The sequence below is a fragment of the Alternaria atra genome (genome assembly GCF_907166805.1).
Source record: "Alternaria atra isolate CS162 genome assembly, contig: 29, whole genome shotgun sequence".
NCBI lineage: Eukaryota > Fungi > Ascomycota > Dothideomycetes > Pleosporales > Pleosporaceae > Alternaria > Alternaria atra.
The window spans coordinates 2,289,394-2,305,023 of NW_025091327.1; the positions used below are offsets into that span (position 1 = coordinate 2,289,394).

Here is a 15,630-nt window from a genome sequence, read left to right on the forward strand (position 1 = left end):
AGTGGTGATGCAGCTACGTCGCATTCACGTACGCGTAGCTGTCCCATCTCTTTCAACTATCTACCAGCAAACCTTTCTACGACTCCACCTCCCCTTACGCCATTAGGTGTGGCATGGTGTGCTCTGTCTGCCGTTGCCGTGAGGCCCTCTCGTATCCTCTTCCCGCACTCTAAATAAGTATGTACATTGCCGCATAACAGAGATCCAGCGAGAAGGAAAGTATTGTACACAGGTGCTGGTGCCATTAATGATGTGGTCGAACCGGACAGGTAGTCTCGGACAGATAAGTAACGCAGAACCCCCAAGACAATGATGGAACAAACTAGACGGCCGTGCGTCGATGCTATACATTACGCCTGATTGTTTAGAATATGTTATGGTTGTAGGTTCGTCAGTCGTAACGCGCTTGTGACATCCAACTTTTCTGATTGTAGGTGTGTGCTTCGGGAGATGTGTAGGTCTCCAGCCTGTGATGTATGTGCACCCTTGGTCGAACTCGCAAATGGTGGTTTAAACTTTTCGTTCTAATTTGGATCGGGGTTGCGCACATTTAGTTGTCGTCCATAATCTCGGCTGTCATCGATGCTTCCTAGGCTTTCCCGACTTGCATTCGCGCCGTGGAAAGTCAAAACAGCTGTTGGGTTGAGTCGCGAGTCGACTAAGATCGGTTGGCTTAATCGGCGGGTTGATGGCGTGACGGGGGTAATCGATTCGTCGTCGTGGCGACTTCGTTGCGAGCCAAAGTTGGTGACAAGCTGAGTTGGTGACTTCTCGCTACGTCCTCCTAGCAAGCCAGCTCTGCTCATGGTGCTCACATTCCGCGAGATACCCGCCGAGCCACTCTCGTGTCCATCTTGTTGCTGGTTTTGCTGCCTCCTCTTCCGCCATAGGACGAACAGTATGCCACCAACGATGGCTAACAAAGCAATAACACCACCAGCGACACCACCGGCAATGGCTCCCACGTTCGACTTCTTCTCAGAGCCCCCTGTTTCGGCGGGAGCTGCTGTGGCTGAAGGAGTTACAACAAGCGTTCGGGTAATAACGCGGCCGCTCTCAGTGACAACAGTTGGCATTGTCACGGGTTGCTGGGCCGACGTTGGAGCATCATCGGCTTCGGATGATTGGGTTGGCGACGGTTTTTCACTCTGTGTGACGTGTTAGCTATGTGCGATAGGTAGGACTGGAAGCAAATACAGTAGAAGAAGAAGTAGAAGGAGAAGACGGCGTCGCAGTGACTACAGAGGTAACAATCTCTGGATCAGGCCTCACAGTGACGACTGGCGGCGGAGGCGGGACCGACTACCACGAAGTCAAACACCGATCACAGAGAATAGTATGAAGATGAATCAAGAAGCTGGAAGAATTGCAGAAGAACGAAGCATGGAGCGCGCACAAGGTAAGAAAGGGAACACTAACAGTCTTGGGAGGTTCAGCTTGTGTCTCTGAAGGCGCGGCTGCGGAGGATGTGGGTTGTGAGCCTCCGATGGTACCGGATACCTGGCCGTCCATTTCGATGTACATGAACAAGTCTTTGTCCTTGTTACCGCACTTCTCGGTCGGAAAGCCAGGGCAGTCGACCTCGCAGTCGTTCATGCTTGCCGTGTCTCCAGGCGCATAGTTGGAGCACCAGCAATCGGTGTATTGTAAGACGGCAAATGCATATGTGCCCTCCTCTTTGCAGTGGTTTGTGCAGTTGCCATTGGATTGCCATGGCCAGGTATCTGGTGAGGTTAGACGTGGGTCGTTGAAGACATGGATTAACATGTTACTTACAGACTTGATCGTCGCTACCAGTGTTTAGGCTGGAGCAGTATGATTGCGTCCAGTCTGCCGCGCCTGCTGGTTTGATAGATGCAAGCAATGTAAAAAAGGCGAAGAGGCCCAGCAGGGTCGACGCGAACCTGTGCTCCATGTTGTCGGATGTGTGAGGTTGTGGGTGGGGTGGTCGAGTCTGATGGTACAGGCGGGTACTTGGTCAGGAAGTGATGAGCTCGTGTGGGTCTTCGTTTGTTCTCGGTAGTGAATGGGCGCTTTTGGCGATAGGCCTGTCCGCGACAAAGACTTGGAATAGCGATTGAACGCCTCCGTTGTCGTCAACGAGCGATAAAGCGGGCGAGTGAAGTTTGTGAAGACCTCGAGAGCTTCCAAGCGGGGTTGATGGGTGGATGTGGTGTGAGGTGGTACGGGCTAGAGGGAATGGCCGGCTCGGTGCAACTGATTATTGGTCGTGGGGGGGGCGATGTCTTCCTGGTGTCCCCTCAAACTATCGTCAGCATCGCTGCCCGTGGATGAATTGTCTGACGGGTGTCGCCGGTAGCACAGCTGGTTGCGGAGAGGGAAAAGCTGGACGGAAACGGTGCCGCTGTTGAGGATGGGAGCTGGTGGAGCTGCAGGACTTACCAAACGCTAACTGGGCGGTAGGTCTGTGCTGGTGAATGGAACACTACCTGGCTACTGATCTCTCCCGCTTTGGCCGTTAGTTCAAGAGTAGCCTCTCCGCCTCTTCCGCACTGGCACTAGACTTGACTCGAACCGCGGTGTACCCTGCTCAGTGCCAATTCTGGGTTTCTTGAATGGCGCCCTGGATCTTCGGCCGTCGTCGTCGGCCGTCGTGGTGGAAACTGGATGATGGAATCTTGTGATCAAACGTGAAGCTCCTCGGCCTATCTCGTGGTCATGACGTGCTCAACCTCGGACACGTCGCGGATCGTTGCTCCCTTCGATCACGATAGCAGCCTCACTGATGCTTCAGATGGATGCACAAGCCGCTTGTGATTCGCAGAGTCGTCCTGGTCTTGTCGCTGTGCTCCCGCAGCCAGTGTCACTAACGCGGACCTTTTTCCGGAAACGATTTCTCTCGTGATAATCGATAAAGCGACCGTCCTGGGCAACCCACACTACTTGTTCTAACGAATGGCTTCTGGTTCACACACCAAATAAACGAATGTATAAACGTAATTTCGACAACGAGTGTATGAAGAGAAAAGGGAGAAGTCAGAATGGTTGGGTGCACAGCGCGGGACTTGCTGCATGTTTTGTCTTTCTGATGCAGTGCTGATCACCGGGCACGGGGCAGACTAGACACCTCAGTGGCGTCGTATCGCGAGCCTCCCTGTTGCTTATACCCAACTGTAGCGGCAGCATCATCGATACTTGCAGCAAACAGCAAAAGCAGGTGTCCGCGGCTTGCAGCCCTGTCGATTGGACCCTCTACTATAGTCTGGGGTGTAAGAACGGTCATGCTCTTCCTCATACCATCACACCTGCACTCTTTGCACGATAGTTGAAAATGAGGCAAATTCTGCACGACCTTCACAAACCATGTTGAGGCTGGCTATCCTCCCATGAATTGCGCAAGGTGCTTGGGTGCTTGGGTGCATGACAAAAAGCGCCGACACGCTCACGCCGCCATCTAGCAACGGCGTCAAGCCTCATCGCTTCCTCACCACTCAAGCGGCGCGCAAAGAGCACGGCGACGCGCCCATCGATTCATCGAAACGTGTCAGTCAACGGCACACCAACGACCCGGCAACCAGTCTCAACGCACATGTCCTTCATCAACATGAGAAGTCGCTTGCCTCGGAAGCACAGTTATCCTATCTTCACTCATCTCTCTTACTGTCCGTACATTTCAGCCTGAATCCCTCCGAGAATTACCCAACACCACAGTAACCACACAACCACGAGCAACTACCAACTAGCCAAACACCCGCGGCCCTACCCACAAAGCGAACTTGCCGGCCAAGCACCAAGCACCCGCAAGCCACCACGCGACCACGCGTCTTAGCCCGCCCTATGCCCCAAACACGGCAACCTTACGACGCTAATCCCATTTCAATCTCACTAACGGCACCGCGCAGTCCTTTATCTCCTGAAATGGGCTATGACGCATGTAAGGTAAGCCACCACCAAGTCCAGCCCAAAAGGAGCACCCCTGGGTATCGATAGTGCGATCGGCAGGGGAGCAGGGAAGCTGTTGCTGCATTCTCTTATTAAAATTGGAGCTCCGTTCTGGCATGTGCGTCAGATCAAGGGGTAAGATGAAGATGTTCAATCATTCAAACCTGGTGCAGTAACACTTTCGTCATATCATGGTAAGAAAGTTGGTAATAAGTGGGTTACCAACGATGAAGTGATGCGCGAGCGGATAACGTTGATGTGCTGGCATCGGGCGGGGAATGAAAGATTTGCGTTGATGTGTTGACGACGAGATGAGATCCCGCTCAGGGTCGATGATCTGTTGCTTGGATGTTGCCATTGTGTTGGAACACGGTGCTTACTTGCCAGTGAGGTTGATACGAAGATACGCATAATACGTCCGTCCGGTCTTGTTCACGCCCAAGGCCGTAGAAGGAGGCACATAAGCACGCCTTCCAATACACGGTGAGATTGCAGTACTGAGACCCGATTGTTCCGCTCAGCTCTACCTTCCTTTTGTCAAGCTTGCGCCTCGGTTCATTTGCAATAGGGTTCGAGCGTGAACACCGGCACAATAGGGGTGTTTTTGTTATTCCAGATCGCTGGGGCTCGAATACCGGTGTTATGGCGCTCCGAGGTATGGAATGAGCCGCACGGCATACCGCAGCTAGGATGTCTTAACACCAATACCAACGCGGACAAGCATTCCAAGGGCACTATCAAGTCGGCTTGAGGTACATGTTCAGCTTCCTGATCGTGTAGAAAAGCAGTGCAGAATAGCGCCTCGCGACATGCATCCAGGTCAAAATCACATTATCCATGTCACTTGTACCAACCAGCTTTAACAGGTAGCACTACTCTGTTGATTCCATATCTGGCTAAGTACAGTCTTGATAACTTGGACCTACAGCTTCGACTTCTTTCCCCCTGCAACACCCGTAACAGCCTCCCCACTGAGCAGGAAATCTGGATATTCGAATCCGCCCGAGAAACCTGCTGTATGCCATGCACCACCATCAACGACCAGTGTCTCGCCATTAACATAGTTGCCCGCATCGGAGAAGAGATAAACGGTTGCATCAGCAATCTCCTTGACAGTGCCCCAACGACCAAGTGGTATGGTCTTGGAAGCGTTGCTCTTGCCATCGGACTTTGATAGTCGCGACATGCCTTCGGTGCCGGCAATGGGTCCAGGAGCGATGATGTTGGATGTAATGCCTCTGGGGCCTTGCTCAATGGCGACGGACATGGCCATGGCGTCTACACCTGCCTTTGCAACTGAGACGTGGCTCTGGAGGGGTGCGCCTGTGTAGTGGAAAGTTGCGCTCACGAAGATGATGCGTCCGCCTGTTCCGTTGGCTGGCTGTGTCGTGCCATTTGTTTTATGCTTCGCCGCTGATTCCTTGAGATAGGGTAGTGTCGCCTTGACCGTGTTGTAACTACCCAGTACATCGATGTCGATGACGCTCTTCATGGCATTCGGCGAGATCTGATCGATGGTGGCGAGGAAGTTTCCTGCTGCGCCTGCGATGACGAAGTCGATGCTGCCGAGTTCTTTGGCGCAGCGCTCTGCGGCTTGTTGGAGGAGTTCGGGCTTCCTGACGTCGACTGCGCCGATACCGATTACCTTTGCGCCTGAGCGTGCGGTTGCGATGTCTTTGGCCATGTTCTCCGTCTTCTCTACGTTGCGACCGATGATGCAGGCATTTGCTCCTAGGGCGACCATGGCTCGGACTTGGACAGAGCAGATTGAGCCTGCACCGCCGGTGCAGAAGACGACTTTGTTGTCTGGAGGTGTTTGTGTTAGCTCGTCATCCAGATGTAGAGCTGTCTGATGTGAAGCATTGGGAGATTCCCAACTATCCAACCCCACTGCCTATATGCGAGACTTACCGAAGATGCCATCCCTCCAGACGTTGCTCATAAACTGGTACTTTTCCACAGGCATTGCGCGCGGTGTTTTCCAGGCGGGTTCCGTGCTATTGGGTTTGTCGGACTGAAGAGGACTGGCGTGGATGAGTGAGCAAGTGATGACAGCAGCGAGTAATCGTGAAGTGGATGGATGCAAATCGCGTAGAGTATAAATAAGTGAGTATGCTCACGTCGAGTGAAAGCTACGGCCGCAAGATCGGGCAGACGATCGTGAAATACGCGGTGCTTTTGGAAGCCGAGGTACGACTGGGAAGATTACTCTCTCAATGCTTGCGATGCGCACTGGGCGATACATTGCGCGAATCGAATACATCTTGTAAGTTGAAAAGTTGTGTAGAACGTGTGAGTAAAGCAAGGGGCGTCCTAGCAATAAGCAGACTTCGGATCGGATTCCTTTCTGTGTCGCGCAGCCGTGCAGCACCTTGTTAACATGTGCCCTTCTCCGCATTATGGAAGGGGAGCGATGGAGCATGGGCCATGATGGTTTCTCCGAAAGATTAGTGCCTGCTCCGGATGAATCCCGCACCATCTCCGCAATCTTCCAAGCGCTGCATGCACGTCAACGTGCATTGCCAACAGAGAACCCAACAACAAGAAGCCCTCGATAGATAGATAGACCAACCCACTATCTCGTGATCCCTCATTATTATCACGATGACGGCGCAAACAGTCTCAATATGTAAATTCGTCGGAACAATCACCCTGGGAATCGCTACAGTAAGTTCATTTCCGCCACTTCAGGTTTCAAGCTCCCCGCATACAGCTATCACAGCTCCAACTATCCCGAGCCACAAAAAGAAGCGAAAGAGCCTGTAACGATACTAACACCTCACTCAGGGCGTCTCAGCAACCGTCTCCACAATCGCCCTCCCTGCCCTCCTCGCTCTCCCCACCGCCATAAACGCCCGAACATCCCTAGTCTACCTCTCCACCAAATCCACAAATCTCTCCTCCTACCTACGCCATATAACAACCTTTACCCTCTTCTCCGCGTACTGCTTGTCGCCTAGACGGTTCCGCCATCCTTATCTGCTCTACACGTCCATATTCTCCTTTGTCTCGGGTCCCGGTATCGACTATGCGGTTAGCCTGACGGCAGGTGGTGATAAGAAGCGTCAAGTAATGGAATTGGAGGCTCAGGGCGATGAGGTCAATGGCGAGCAGGTTCGGTTGGCGGTCGAGAGGAAGCAGAAGGTTGAGTGGGTTAAGACAAGCTTGGCTGGCGTGGCTTTTGCTATGCAGGTTGTTGGGCTGTGGGGTGATGGCGCATAGATTGACGCCTCATTGTGGTGGTGGGAGTATGATCTAAGGAGCTTTCAGCGCATGATCGTGGTGGCTACCAGGAGCCAGAGTATGGATATATGATATTGGTGTTCTTTTCCGGGTTAGGAGCAGGAGATGGGATTGCTATTGGTGCACTGTATGTTCTTATACTCTCTTTTCACCGTTTTCATGCAGGATGTATACATGACGTTGTTAGCGAGTACTATTATATCCCTCTCAATTCTTCACAGCAACCGAAACCCTTTGATTACATTACCTCATACAAGGGAGAATTTGAACAGGTGAGGAGTTACTGTTCTACTACGCTGCAGTCTACAACAGCATGCAACAGGAAAGCTTGGGCAACTTCATAGTGCTGCAGCCTTTCGGGTTATCTATTCATATACAGGATCCCCATAGTTGAAGCTCGCTTATGAAGGGTAGTCGAATGTTTTCTGAACTCACCTTTGTTGTTGAATTCATCAGGCGCTACTCTTCACCTTCCTTTTCACTGACATAAGCACGTATATGTTGAGACAGTTTTGGTCGGTTGAGGTATTGGTCGTTTCTCGGCTCCGAAACTGTGTCTTGATATAGCTGGTAGAGTCGAGCAATCTTTTAAAGGGATTATTATTGATGTGCCGTAGACACCAGTATAGACAGCCGTCTGAATCCTTCTCTACAAAGGGCCGACTGGCAAGTACCTATGATCACGCTACCACAGTCAATCGCAACAATTGATGAGTCTATAAGAAAAGAGCCTTCTCTCTGACTACTACAAGAAGCCGGGAAAGCTCTGCACGTACGAGTATCCACCTCTCTGATGACTGTAACGAAACTGGACGTCTCTGTGTGTACGAACTAATGCCTCCCTGGCAGATATCACAAGACTGAAATTCCTTCCCGAGTATTGCGATGTACCTGCGCGAGTAAGAGGGGCACGAATTGAATTCTACTTAGGTAGCAAACTGATCAAGCGGTATAGGTCCAAGCAATGCTATGAAGCATATCTTTCATGGGTAGTCTGTAAAACCCTAAGATTCCAAAGTATCCGTTATGAGCCTTATATCATAGCGCGGGGTCTTATCTGGATACCAAAGACTATCTAAGCAAATTGTGCGCACATCATACCACGGGTTCTTCATGAATTCTACGAAAGATCGAAACCTACTGTGAAATTGTACACTCTCGTTGGATCAAATACTTGTAAGCTTTCGATCAAGCGGATACCTCCAGGGTAGGTCCAGGCTTCGAGTGCAACTCATTGTAAAACCACGGTATGCGTCATCAGCAAGCGGCAGTCGAGTCCGAGAGCATGGCGACCGTTTTTGAGAGGGCATTGGCAGGCGAGGGCGTCGTTTTTAGTGACGTTCCGGAAGGTGTCATTGTCACGATAAGTTAGGCTTATGGTGTTATAAGCTGACATGACAGCTTACTCAGAGGATATCTCGATCTGAGTGGTGGACTGTTTGTGAGAGAAGACTGCAGTTTATCACTGGATTGAGAAGCAAAGGGTACACCTGAATTAATTGATTCACTATTGTTGCATGTTCGTGTATTGAAATGTCATGTGCGTCAAGCCAAAACTTGAGGTGCTTGATAAACAAGCGGGAACAGATAAGATATGTGAAGGTAGCAAAGCCAGAGTTGCGATAACTCAGCAGCCAGAATAGGCCGAGCAAGGTGTAGTTGTAAAAAATATCGAGAAAGTGACGGACACGTCGGACAAAATCAAAAGCAAAAATATAATCAACTAGCTGCTCTCGGTTTCGATCCGAGGTCCTCCGGGTTATGAGCCCGGCGCGCTTCCGCTGCGCCAAGCAGCTTTGTTGTTGATTGAATGATGAAAAATAGCAAAATTAGCCTCAATATAACAGGGTTCATTGAAACTGCATCTGATAATGGTGCAAAACAGACCGTGTACTCTCTGCAATCATATAAACTTACACCTCCTGTGGAGTGTGGTGTGAAAATTCTGCTATGACTCACAAAAAACAAGTGGATGTGGATATCTCTCGCAAACCTTACCCCAGCACCACCTTCATACCACCTTAACCCAACCAAAATTCAGAACCCGACAAACTAGACGCCGCGCTAACCCATGTACTACCAAATCTGCACCGAAACGTAATCATACATCATCTCGAAAATGCGCCCTCGGCATCGTCACCCAAGCCTCTGAACGCAATTCGACCATTACTTCGCAGCACTTCACAGATCGTCTCTGCACTCAATTCATAACCGCTCTTCCGCCATCGCGCATTCAGCCAATCTGCAAGCGCATCGGCACTGCAACTGAATCTCCGTGTGTCCCATTCATGCAGTATCAAATCAACAATCGGCTGGTCTGGTAAAGGTTCAGGATTCGGATCTTGCAAAGGTACTGACGAAAGAGGCATTGGTAGTGCGCGTGGTGGAAAGATGTTCTCATAGGCGGTCAGGAAGTGAAGGAGTATATGTTCGGTGTGTGGACGTGAGGCCAAGGTAATGCCGAAAGGTTGGCCGTTGAGCTTGAGGGCGGAGAGTGGGCACGCGGCAGTTGGATAGCCGGCTGCTGCTGCGAGTGTAGAGAGAGGTGCATCGCCGGGAGCAACAATGAGGTCGAGTTGTTTCGTAGCAAAGAGGAAATCGAGACCTTCAGGTCCGCTGGCGGTTTGAAGATGTTGCCGTGCGGCGTTGACCTCTTCGCGCTTGGTGCTAGACTGCAGGGCAGCCATTAGATCGTTCTGATCCGGACATGCTGACTGGCGTTAGTAATGTATAAAAGTGTGGCAGTTTGCATGAACGTACTTGGTGGTAGGCACAGCTCGGGGTGATCCAGGTTGAAGTTAATGATCTCGGCCAAAGAGTGTATCTTCGTGATCCTGAAGTCGCGAATAAATTCTGCAAGACAATCCTTGAATTCAGAGTCTGCATCATATCAGCATGTACGTAGCACAATCAAGGAACTCCAATACTGACACACGACAGGCTCAAAGCAGTTCTTGCCATCGATAGTCAAGCTCGATTGGTTCGGTAACTCCACCGGATACACGACATCGACTCCCATCTCGATCATGCTCTGAACAATCATGTCATATTTTTGTATCTGCACCATGTCAGCACTGCGTATCCCAACATAACACCAATCCTTGCAACATAATGTGCTTTTCTATGCGACTTCCACGCACCCACATAAGCAGAAAGCCCACCAACTTACCATGAACCGCTCGGCGTCAGCATTGATCCGCCCGCTTTTACGCCACGCTTTCCAGATGGTCGGCTCGCATATGCCGATACGGAGCGACCCGAAGTCTGGCTTGATCTTGAACGATCTGTGTGGGCTTCTCGTGTTTTCTTCGCGGTTGGTGGGAACCATCATGGCGTCCATTAGCGCTACAAGGTCTTTCGCAGATTTGGCCTATCACACTTGGTCAGTGCCTCTGGTAAGAACTAACGCATATGCACATGCTTACCATGCCTCCAACGGCGTCGAATGTTTTACTCAGATTGAAGATTCCGTCCATTGGCACCACGCCAGCTGTGGGCTTCAAAGCGTAAAGAGCTGCACGGTTTGCCGGCGTGATCAGAGATCCGATAGTGTCTGTTCCGATGGCAAGAGTGCTGAAACCTGAAGCTACTGCGACTGCGGATCCGGTCGAAGATCCTCCTGGCGCAGAAAGTTCCCAATGTAGCTTTCTTTTCTCAATGTGTCTTGACACGTACGGTGACTGACATTGTCCGCCCACTGCAGACCATCCTGGGGGCATCGAAGGGTTTTTGAGGCCGCAGAATTCGGTTAGGTTAGATTTACCAATGATGATCATGCCTCGTTTGATCAGTCGTTGAACGATGGTTGCGCTTTTCTTTGGTATGCAGCCTACGAAAGCATACGACCCTGAAACGAGGAGTAAGTCACTGTTAAGGATCAAGATTGTTTGCCTACCACATACCCACTGTGGTGTCCATTCCTAGTTTCTCATCGGTCATAATGTTGTCCTTCAGTACTATTGGAATACCGTGTAATGGACCTCTTATCTTGCCTCTTGCTCGTTCTTCGTCGAGCTTCCTCGCTATCTTCAACACTTCATGCTTTGGCGCCACCGAAATCAATGCGCGTAATTGTCTTCCTCTTCTGTTGTGCAATTCAATCTCTTTCAGATACATCCGTACAATCTGTACACTTGTAAGAGCCTGCGCATTCAGAAGTTCCGAAAGCTCGAACGCCGAGACTGTGAGCGGATCAAAATCTGGAAGCCATGTGTCGTCGGCCGAAGAAGTAAACGATGCCTTGCGCGACGCGTTATTGTCGTCTACTGACTCTCGAGGCGATGCAGTTCCGATACTAGGCGAAAGAGCAGTTTTCAAATATCTAAACACTTTCGGCATGATTGTGTTAGATTTGCGACCGTCGAGTCTATCTAATGTGGGGTGCACCCCGTGGGGATGAAAGATGGCCGGGGTGTCTGCCGATTCGGGACGTTGGAGCGGCGTGTGAACTATGAACGACTTTCCCGAAGAAAGTACATCTGGTTTCAAGATTCGAGCGAGGAGATCATCGATGTGGGAGAGTAAGGCAGCCAACGGTGTCTGTAGGGGACGTGGGCCCCGCTGGATTATGAATGCTCGCCATGACTGTCTCCGAGGACCTAGACATCGCCGGTGGCTGCGGGTATGATCCTCCTATCCAGGCTCGACCGAACTGTACATTCGCCTTCGGGCATCCCGGTTGATGGCGTTCATAGGCTGCGTAAAGTAATGGAGTTGGTGGTTTCAGTGAAGCCAATTGAGGAAAAGTGTTTCCAGTAATTCGTGCCTCTCAATGCTCCTATTCGCAGGCTGAGACACGTAAGAACCACCTGATGTGTGATCAGGTTGAAGTTGCACAACACTTTACCCGGGACACAGGGCCGCACGGAGCTGCTGGCGGTTGACGTCTCGCTTACAGTCAGATGGTGTGGCCCACCCTGCTTCCGTCCAACCCGTTACTCTTGGGCTTTGCGGAGTCGGATTTACTCGATGGATTCATCTCAAGGATAAACGTCCTGTCAGTCTTAGGTGGTTGAGCTCTATGCTTACTATGCACAACTCTGCGGATGATTTGGTTTCTCAGTCTGTACTACAGTCGGGTTATTGATCACTGAGAAGGGCTCCCCTTTGTGATGATCGCCATGCTATGATGTCTAGCACGGTTATCAGAGACATTGCTCGATACTGCTGCGCACTAGTGGCACAGCGAGTACTCCGTTCGCAGGCTGAAAGGAGACTTGGCCTTTTAGGTTTGAGCAACTGCGGTGGTCGTTGCTATGGACTAGGCGCGTACTCTTAGGTGGTATCCCAGACCCTTGTCTCGTGCCCCGCTACAGGCAGTATTTCCGGACCGGGCATCGTTATGTCGCATAATGCGGGGGATCGGCTCCCCAGATGTCTAGGACTTGATAAACTACGAACATGGTCGCTGCAGACGCAATACGCGAAGCATCAAGAATCAGTCTGATGAGTCGCTTGCCTCTTGATAAGGCCTCCTAGCTAGGCCAGGCCCAACATCAGCCACGTCCGGAGTAGCTGTCACCGTGTAAGAATGGTACAAAGCGGTTGGTGCCGTGGCACGGTTCTGGAAGAGCATCGAGAGTTCCATGGCGCATGCGCTTGTCAGTCAGGCGGCGCGAGCTCGAAATAGCATTAGCGCGAAGGACTGCCGCTGTTCGTCCAGATGGTCAGGATGCAATATGCAGCCCCACACTTTGCAATATCGTTGCCATGCCGTATTGATTACGCTCCGGGCTGGCAAGAAAAGCCCCTTGATCAACTGATGCTCCCTGGAGACGTGATCACCAGCAGATAGCGTGCAGGTGCCACTTCCGCCAATCTGGATTGGAGCCCTCACTGCCGTGATGGACGTCAGAAGCCGAGGCAGGTCCCGGTAGTGGGAATCAATCAAATGTAATACTGCGACCAAGTAATGATGGATAGGAAACATCTTGATGCGCATCCGGCGGATTGGGAACGTATACGCCTCAAAGATGCAATGCAACGCGCCGATCAATGTCTCGTTTTTTGCACAGGTTGCAGGTGCTTGATGATGATGAATAGACCTCAGTTAGGCCCGTCTCCCCCAAATAACAAAAGAGAAAGAAGGCAACGCGACAAGGTGACAGTGACGCCATCATGTAAGTAGACCAACGATCGTTTACTAGCGCTAATTCGACGCCGGCTCAACGCATCTTTTTACGGGAGGGGCGACCTCTGTCTTCATGTCCGCAGACAAGGATAGCAGATGCCACGCAACATTGAGAAACAATTAGAGGTAGACTCGTATGGACTGTGATACAAATATCGAGTGGTATCCTGCAGACGCTCTTCATACCAAGAATGCGACCAACCATGCCTTGCCCAGTATACTTCAACCTACCACAGACGAAGTTGCTCCTAGAACGTCGTAGTGGCCAGCCTGCTCGCAGCATTCTTTGCGTCAATGCGGTCATCATCTTCTTCGAGGCCCTTCTGGCTACCTGCCTTGCTCGTTGCACGCTTCCTACCACCCACTGGTTCTTCCCCATCCTCATCAACCTCGGGTAACGGGGCGACGATGCTGCCACTCATGCTACGATTGAGGCCGTCACCTGGTCGTCGTGGTACGCCCGACCATGCATCACCCTTGGGCCCTTGCGAACTGGCCATGGAAACACGGCGCTGAGCTGGGTGTGCTTCGCGACCCAGCCGAGAAAGGCCACCACTACCATCAATAGCGCGAATGTCTGGCCGTACGGATTCTAGTGTGGCAAGCGTACGGCGCTCCGCCTCAATCTCTCGTACGACATATTCGCGAATCGCCTGCCTCATATCCTGGGTGGTTCTGTTGAACCATTTGCGTTGCTCCTGAAGCAGATTGGCAGTGACGCGCTGGGCTTTTGTCGTGAGATATTGTTCGTGACTCCTCGCCTCATCTAATGCTGCGATCGCTTCATCGACCTTGTCCCGTTTTACACTAGAGCTGGCCTTCAGCCTGTCGGCTGCAGACAATTTGGACTTTGTCGCGGACTGCGCCTGTAGCAGCTCGCGCAGAAGGATGTGTCGATTTGTGAGGGTTTCTTTCGCAATGAAGGCGTCGCTGCTGTGGTACTGTAGAGGGTCACCAAGAGTTGTAGCTTCAGCAGTACCCTGAGCTGCGTGGTAGTCACCAGTGGCCTGGATGACCTTCCCAAGCTTCTTGTATGCGTGTGAAAGACCGACGTGTGTCTCTTGGACATGCAGCGCCGCGAACTTGGCACCGAGATCCGATTCTGCAACACCGAGATCTAGATCATGTTAGCGCTGCATCCAGACGTTTGCTTGTGTGTGCCTACTTCTCCTATGCTTCACGACCTTTTCCAGCTTCTGCTCAGCCTCCATTGTGCCCAAATAGAAAGCCTTCACAACCGGTCGTGCTGCAGCAAGTTCTGGTGTGTCATCTGGCGGCGGCGCAAACTGCTTGATCATCTTGCGGCGCACACCAGTCGCTGGCTGTTTCCTCCGTACCACAGGGCTATATCCGAAGTCGCTCTCTATGAAGAAGACCATCTCTTCATCACGTATCAGGATATCATTGCTGCAAACAATGTTCAACCACCGTTGTAGCGACGTCTTCAAGCGTGCCTCATCTTCATCGGTGCCTGCGCCGGCCGAGGTAGTCGCTGGTGGTACTGCAGGCACAATAGCTTCGGGGCATGCTGAGATAAGGTGCTCGCCTAGCTTCACGAACTCAGAGTGTAGACGTCGGACATCGCGGAATTGGGTGGTTCGAAACTTGGGGAGGTTGGTCTAGCGACAAGTCAGTACGACATGTGATTGTAGGGCCAGGTGCGAGTTATATGTGCAGAATTGGAAGTAGCTATGCAATTCGGCTAGATCGCCAGAAGAGCACATGTCTACCTTGATCCATTCCTCAATGTCCAATATGTCGCAGCCCTAGCCCGGGTATATCGACGTGATTTAGACCTACGTAAACATCGAAGCGCAGTATGGGGTCCTTCTTGCTATTCCTTTCGAGTCCCGTGACCTTGGCCTGAAGCTTGTAGTGTTGCTGTTGTCGCTGCGGCCTATTCCCATGGTACCTCTGCGGCTGTTGCTGACCTTGCTGCGCATGCGGTGACCTCGGCGCATCTTGACCCGGCACCTGCTGTTGCTGCAGATGGTCGCCATTTTCTGGCGCTGTGCCTGGTCGACTTTGCGCATCTTGGTCGCCCATGTAGCCGTACTGTTCACCACCTTCATGGTACGGGGAAGCCTGCGGAGGCAGCGGGGATGAGGGGATATCGTTGGCTGACGGTTGGCCGAAGGAGCTCCGGTTGGCCTGAGGCGAGGAAGCCCATGGGTCACGGCCACCAGGGTGGTCCGGATCGTGGGCGCTGTAATCCATCGTGTGGGGTTGTTAATTGAAGCTCTCGACAGCTGCAACTAGCTGTCGAGAGATGCGATGATGTCGCTCGAGTGCCTTGACCAACTCTGGAATTAACCGAGCTAGGCAAGGCGCGAACGTTGACAACCTTTACATCA

The 15,630-nt window shown here is 51.7% G+C and overlaps 5 protein-coding genes across 5 annotated transcripts; 1 reads left to right on the forward strand and 4 right to left on the reverse strand.

The window, feature by feature from the left end:
• Positions 1-524: 524 nt before the first annotated feature.
• ALTATR162_LOCUS9085 (uncharacterized protein) lies at positions 525-1,915 on the reverse strand (the record flags this gene model as incomplete). The annotated part of the gene is made up of 4 exons (XM_043316718.1): positions 525-1,148; positions 1,198-1,302; positions 1,420-1,724; positions 1,777-1,915. 4 exons carry the CDS (start codon positions 1,913-1,915, stop codon positions 525-527), a joined length of 1,173 nt encoding a protein of 390 aa, XP_043172653.1.
• Positions 1,916-4,825: 2,910 nt separating this feature from the next.
• Positions 4,826-5,869, reverse strand: ALTATR162_LOCUS9086 (uncharacterized protein; the record flags this gene model as incomplete). Its single annotated transcript, XM_043316719.1, has 2 exons — positions 4,826-5,748; positions 5,815-5,869. 2 exons carry the CDS (start codon positions 5,867-5,869, stop codon positions 4,826-4,828), a joined length of 978 nt encoding a protein of 325 aa, XP_043172654.1.
• A 638-nt stretch (positions 5,870-6,507) lies between these two features.
• Positions 6,508-7,125, forward strand: ALTATR162_LOCUS9087 (uncharacterized protein; the record flags this gene model as incomplete). The annotated part of the gene is made up of 2 exons (XM_043316720.1): positions 6,508-6,570; positions 6,691-7,125. The coding sequence occupies 2 exons, from the start codon at positions 6,508-6,510 to the stop codon at positions 7,123-7,125; spliced, it is 498 nt and encodes a 165-aa protein (XP_043172655.1).
• A 2,129-nt stretch (positions 7,126-9,254) lies between these two features.
• On the reverse strand, positions 9,255-11,484 carry ALTATR162_LOCUS9088 (uncharacterized protein; the record flags this gene model as incomplete). The annotated part of the gene is made up of 6 exons (XM_043316721.1): positions 9,255-9,856; positions 9,907-10,026; positions 10,078-10,204; positions 10,316-10,516; positions 10,572-10,993; positions 11,049-11,484. 6 exons carry the CDS (start codon positions 11,482-11,484, stop codon positions 9,255-9,257), a joined length of 1,908 nt encoding a protein of 635 aa, XP_043172656.1.
• Positions 11,485-13,524: 2,040 nt separating this feature from the next.
• ALTATR162_LOCUS9089 (uncharacterized protein) lies at positions 13,525-15,493 on the reverse strand (the record flags this gene model as incomplete). Its single annotated transcript, XM_043316722.1, has 3 exons — positions 13,525-14,393; positions 14,442-14,895; positions 15,077-15,493. 3 exons carry the CDS (start codon positions 15,491-15,493, stop codon positions 13,525-13,527), a joined length of 1,740 nt encoding a protein of 579 aa, XP_043172657.1.
• Between the last annotated feature and the right edge of the window lie 137 nt (positions 15,494-15,630).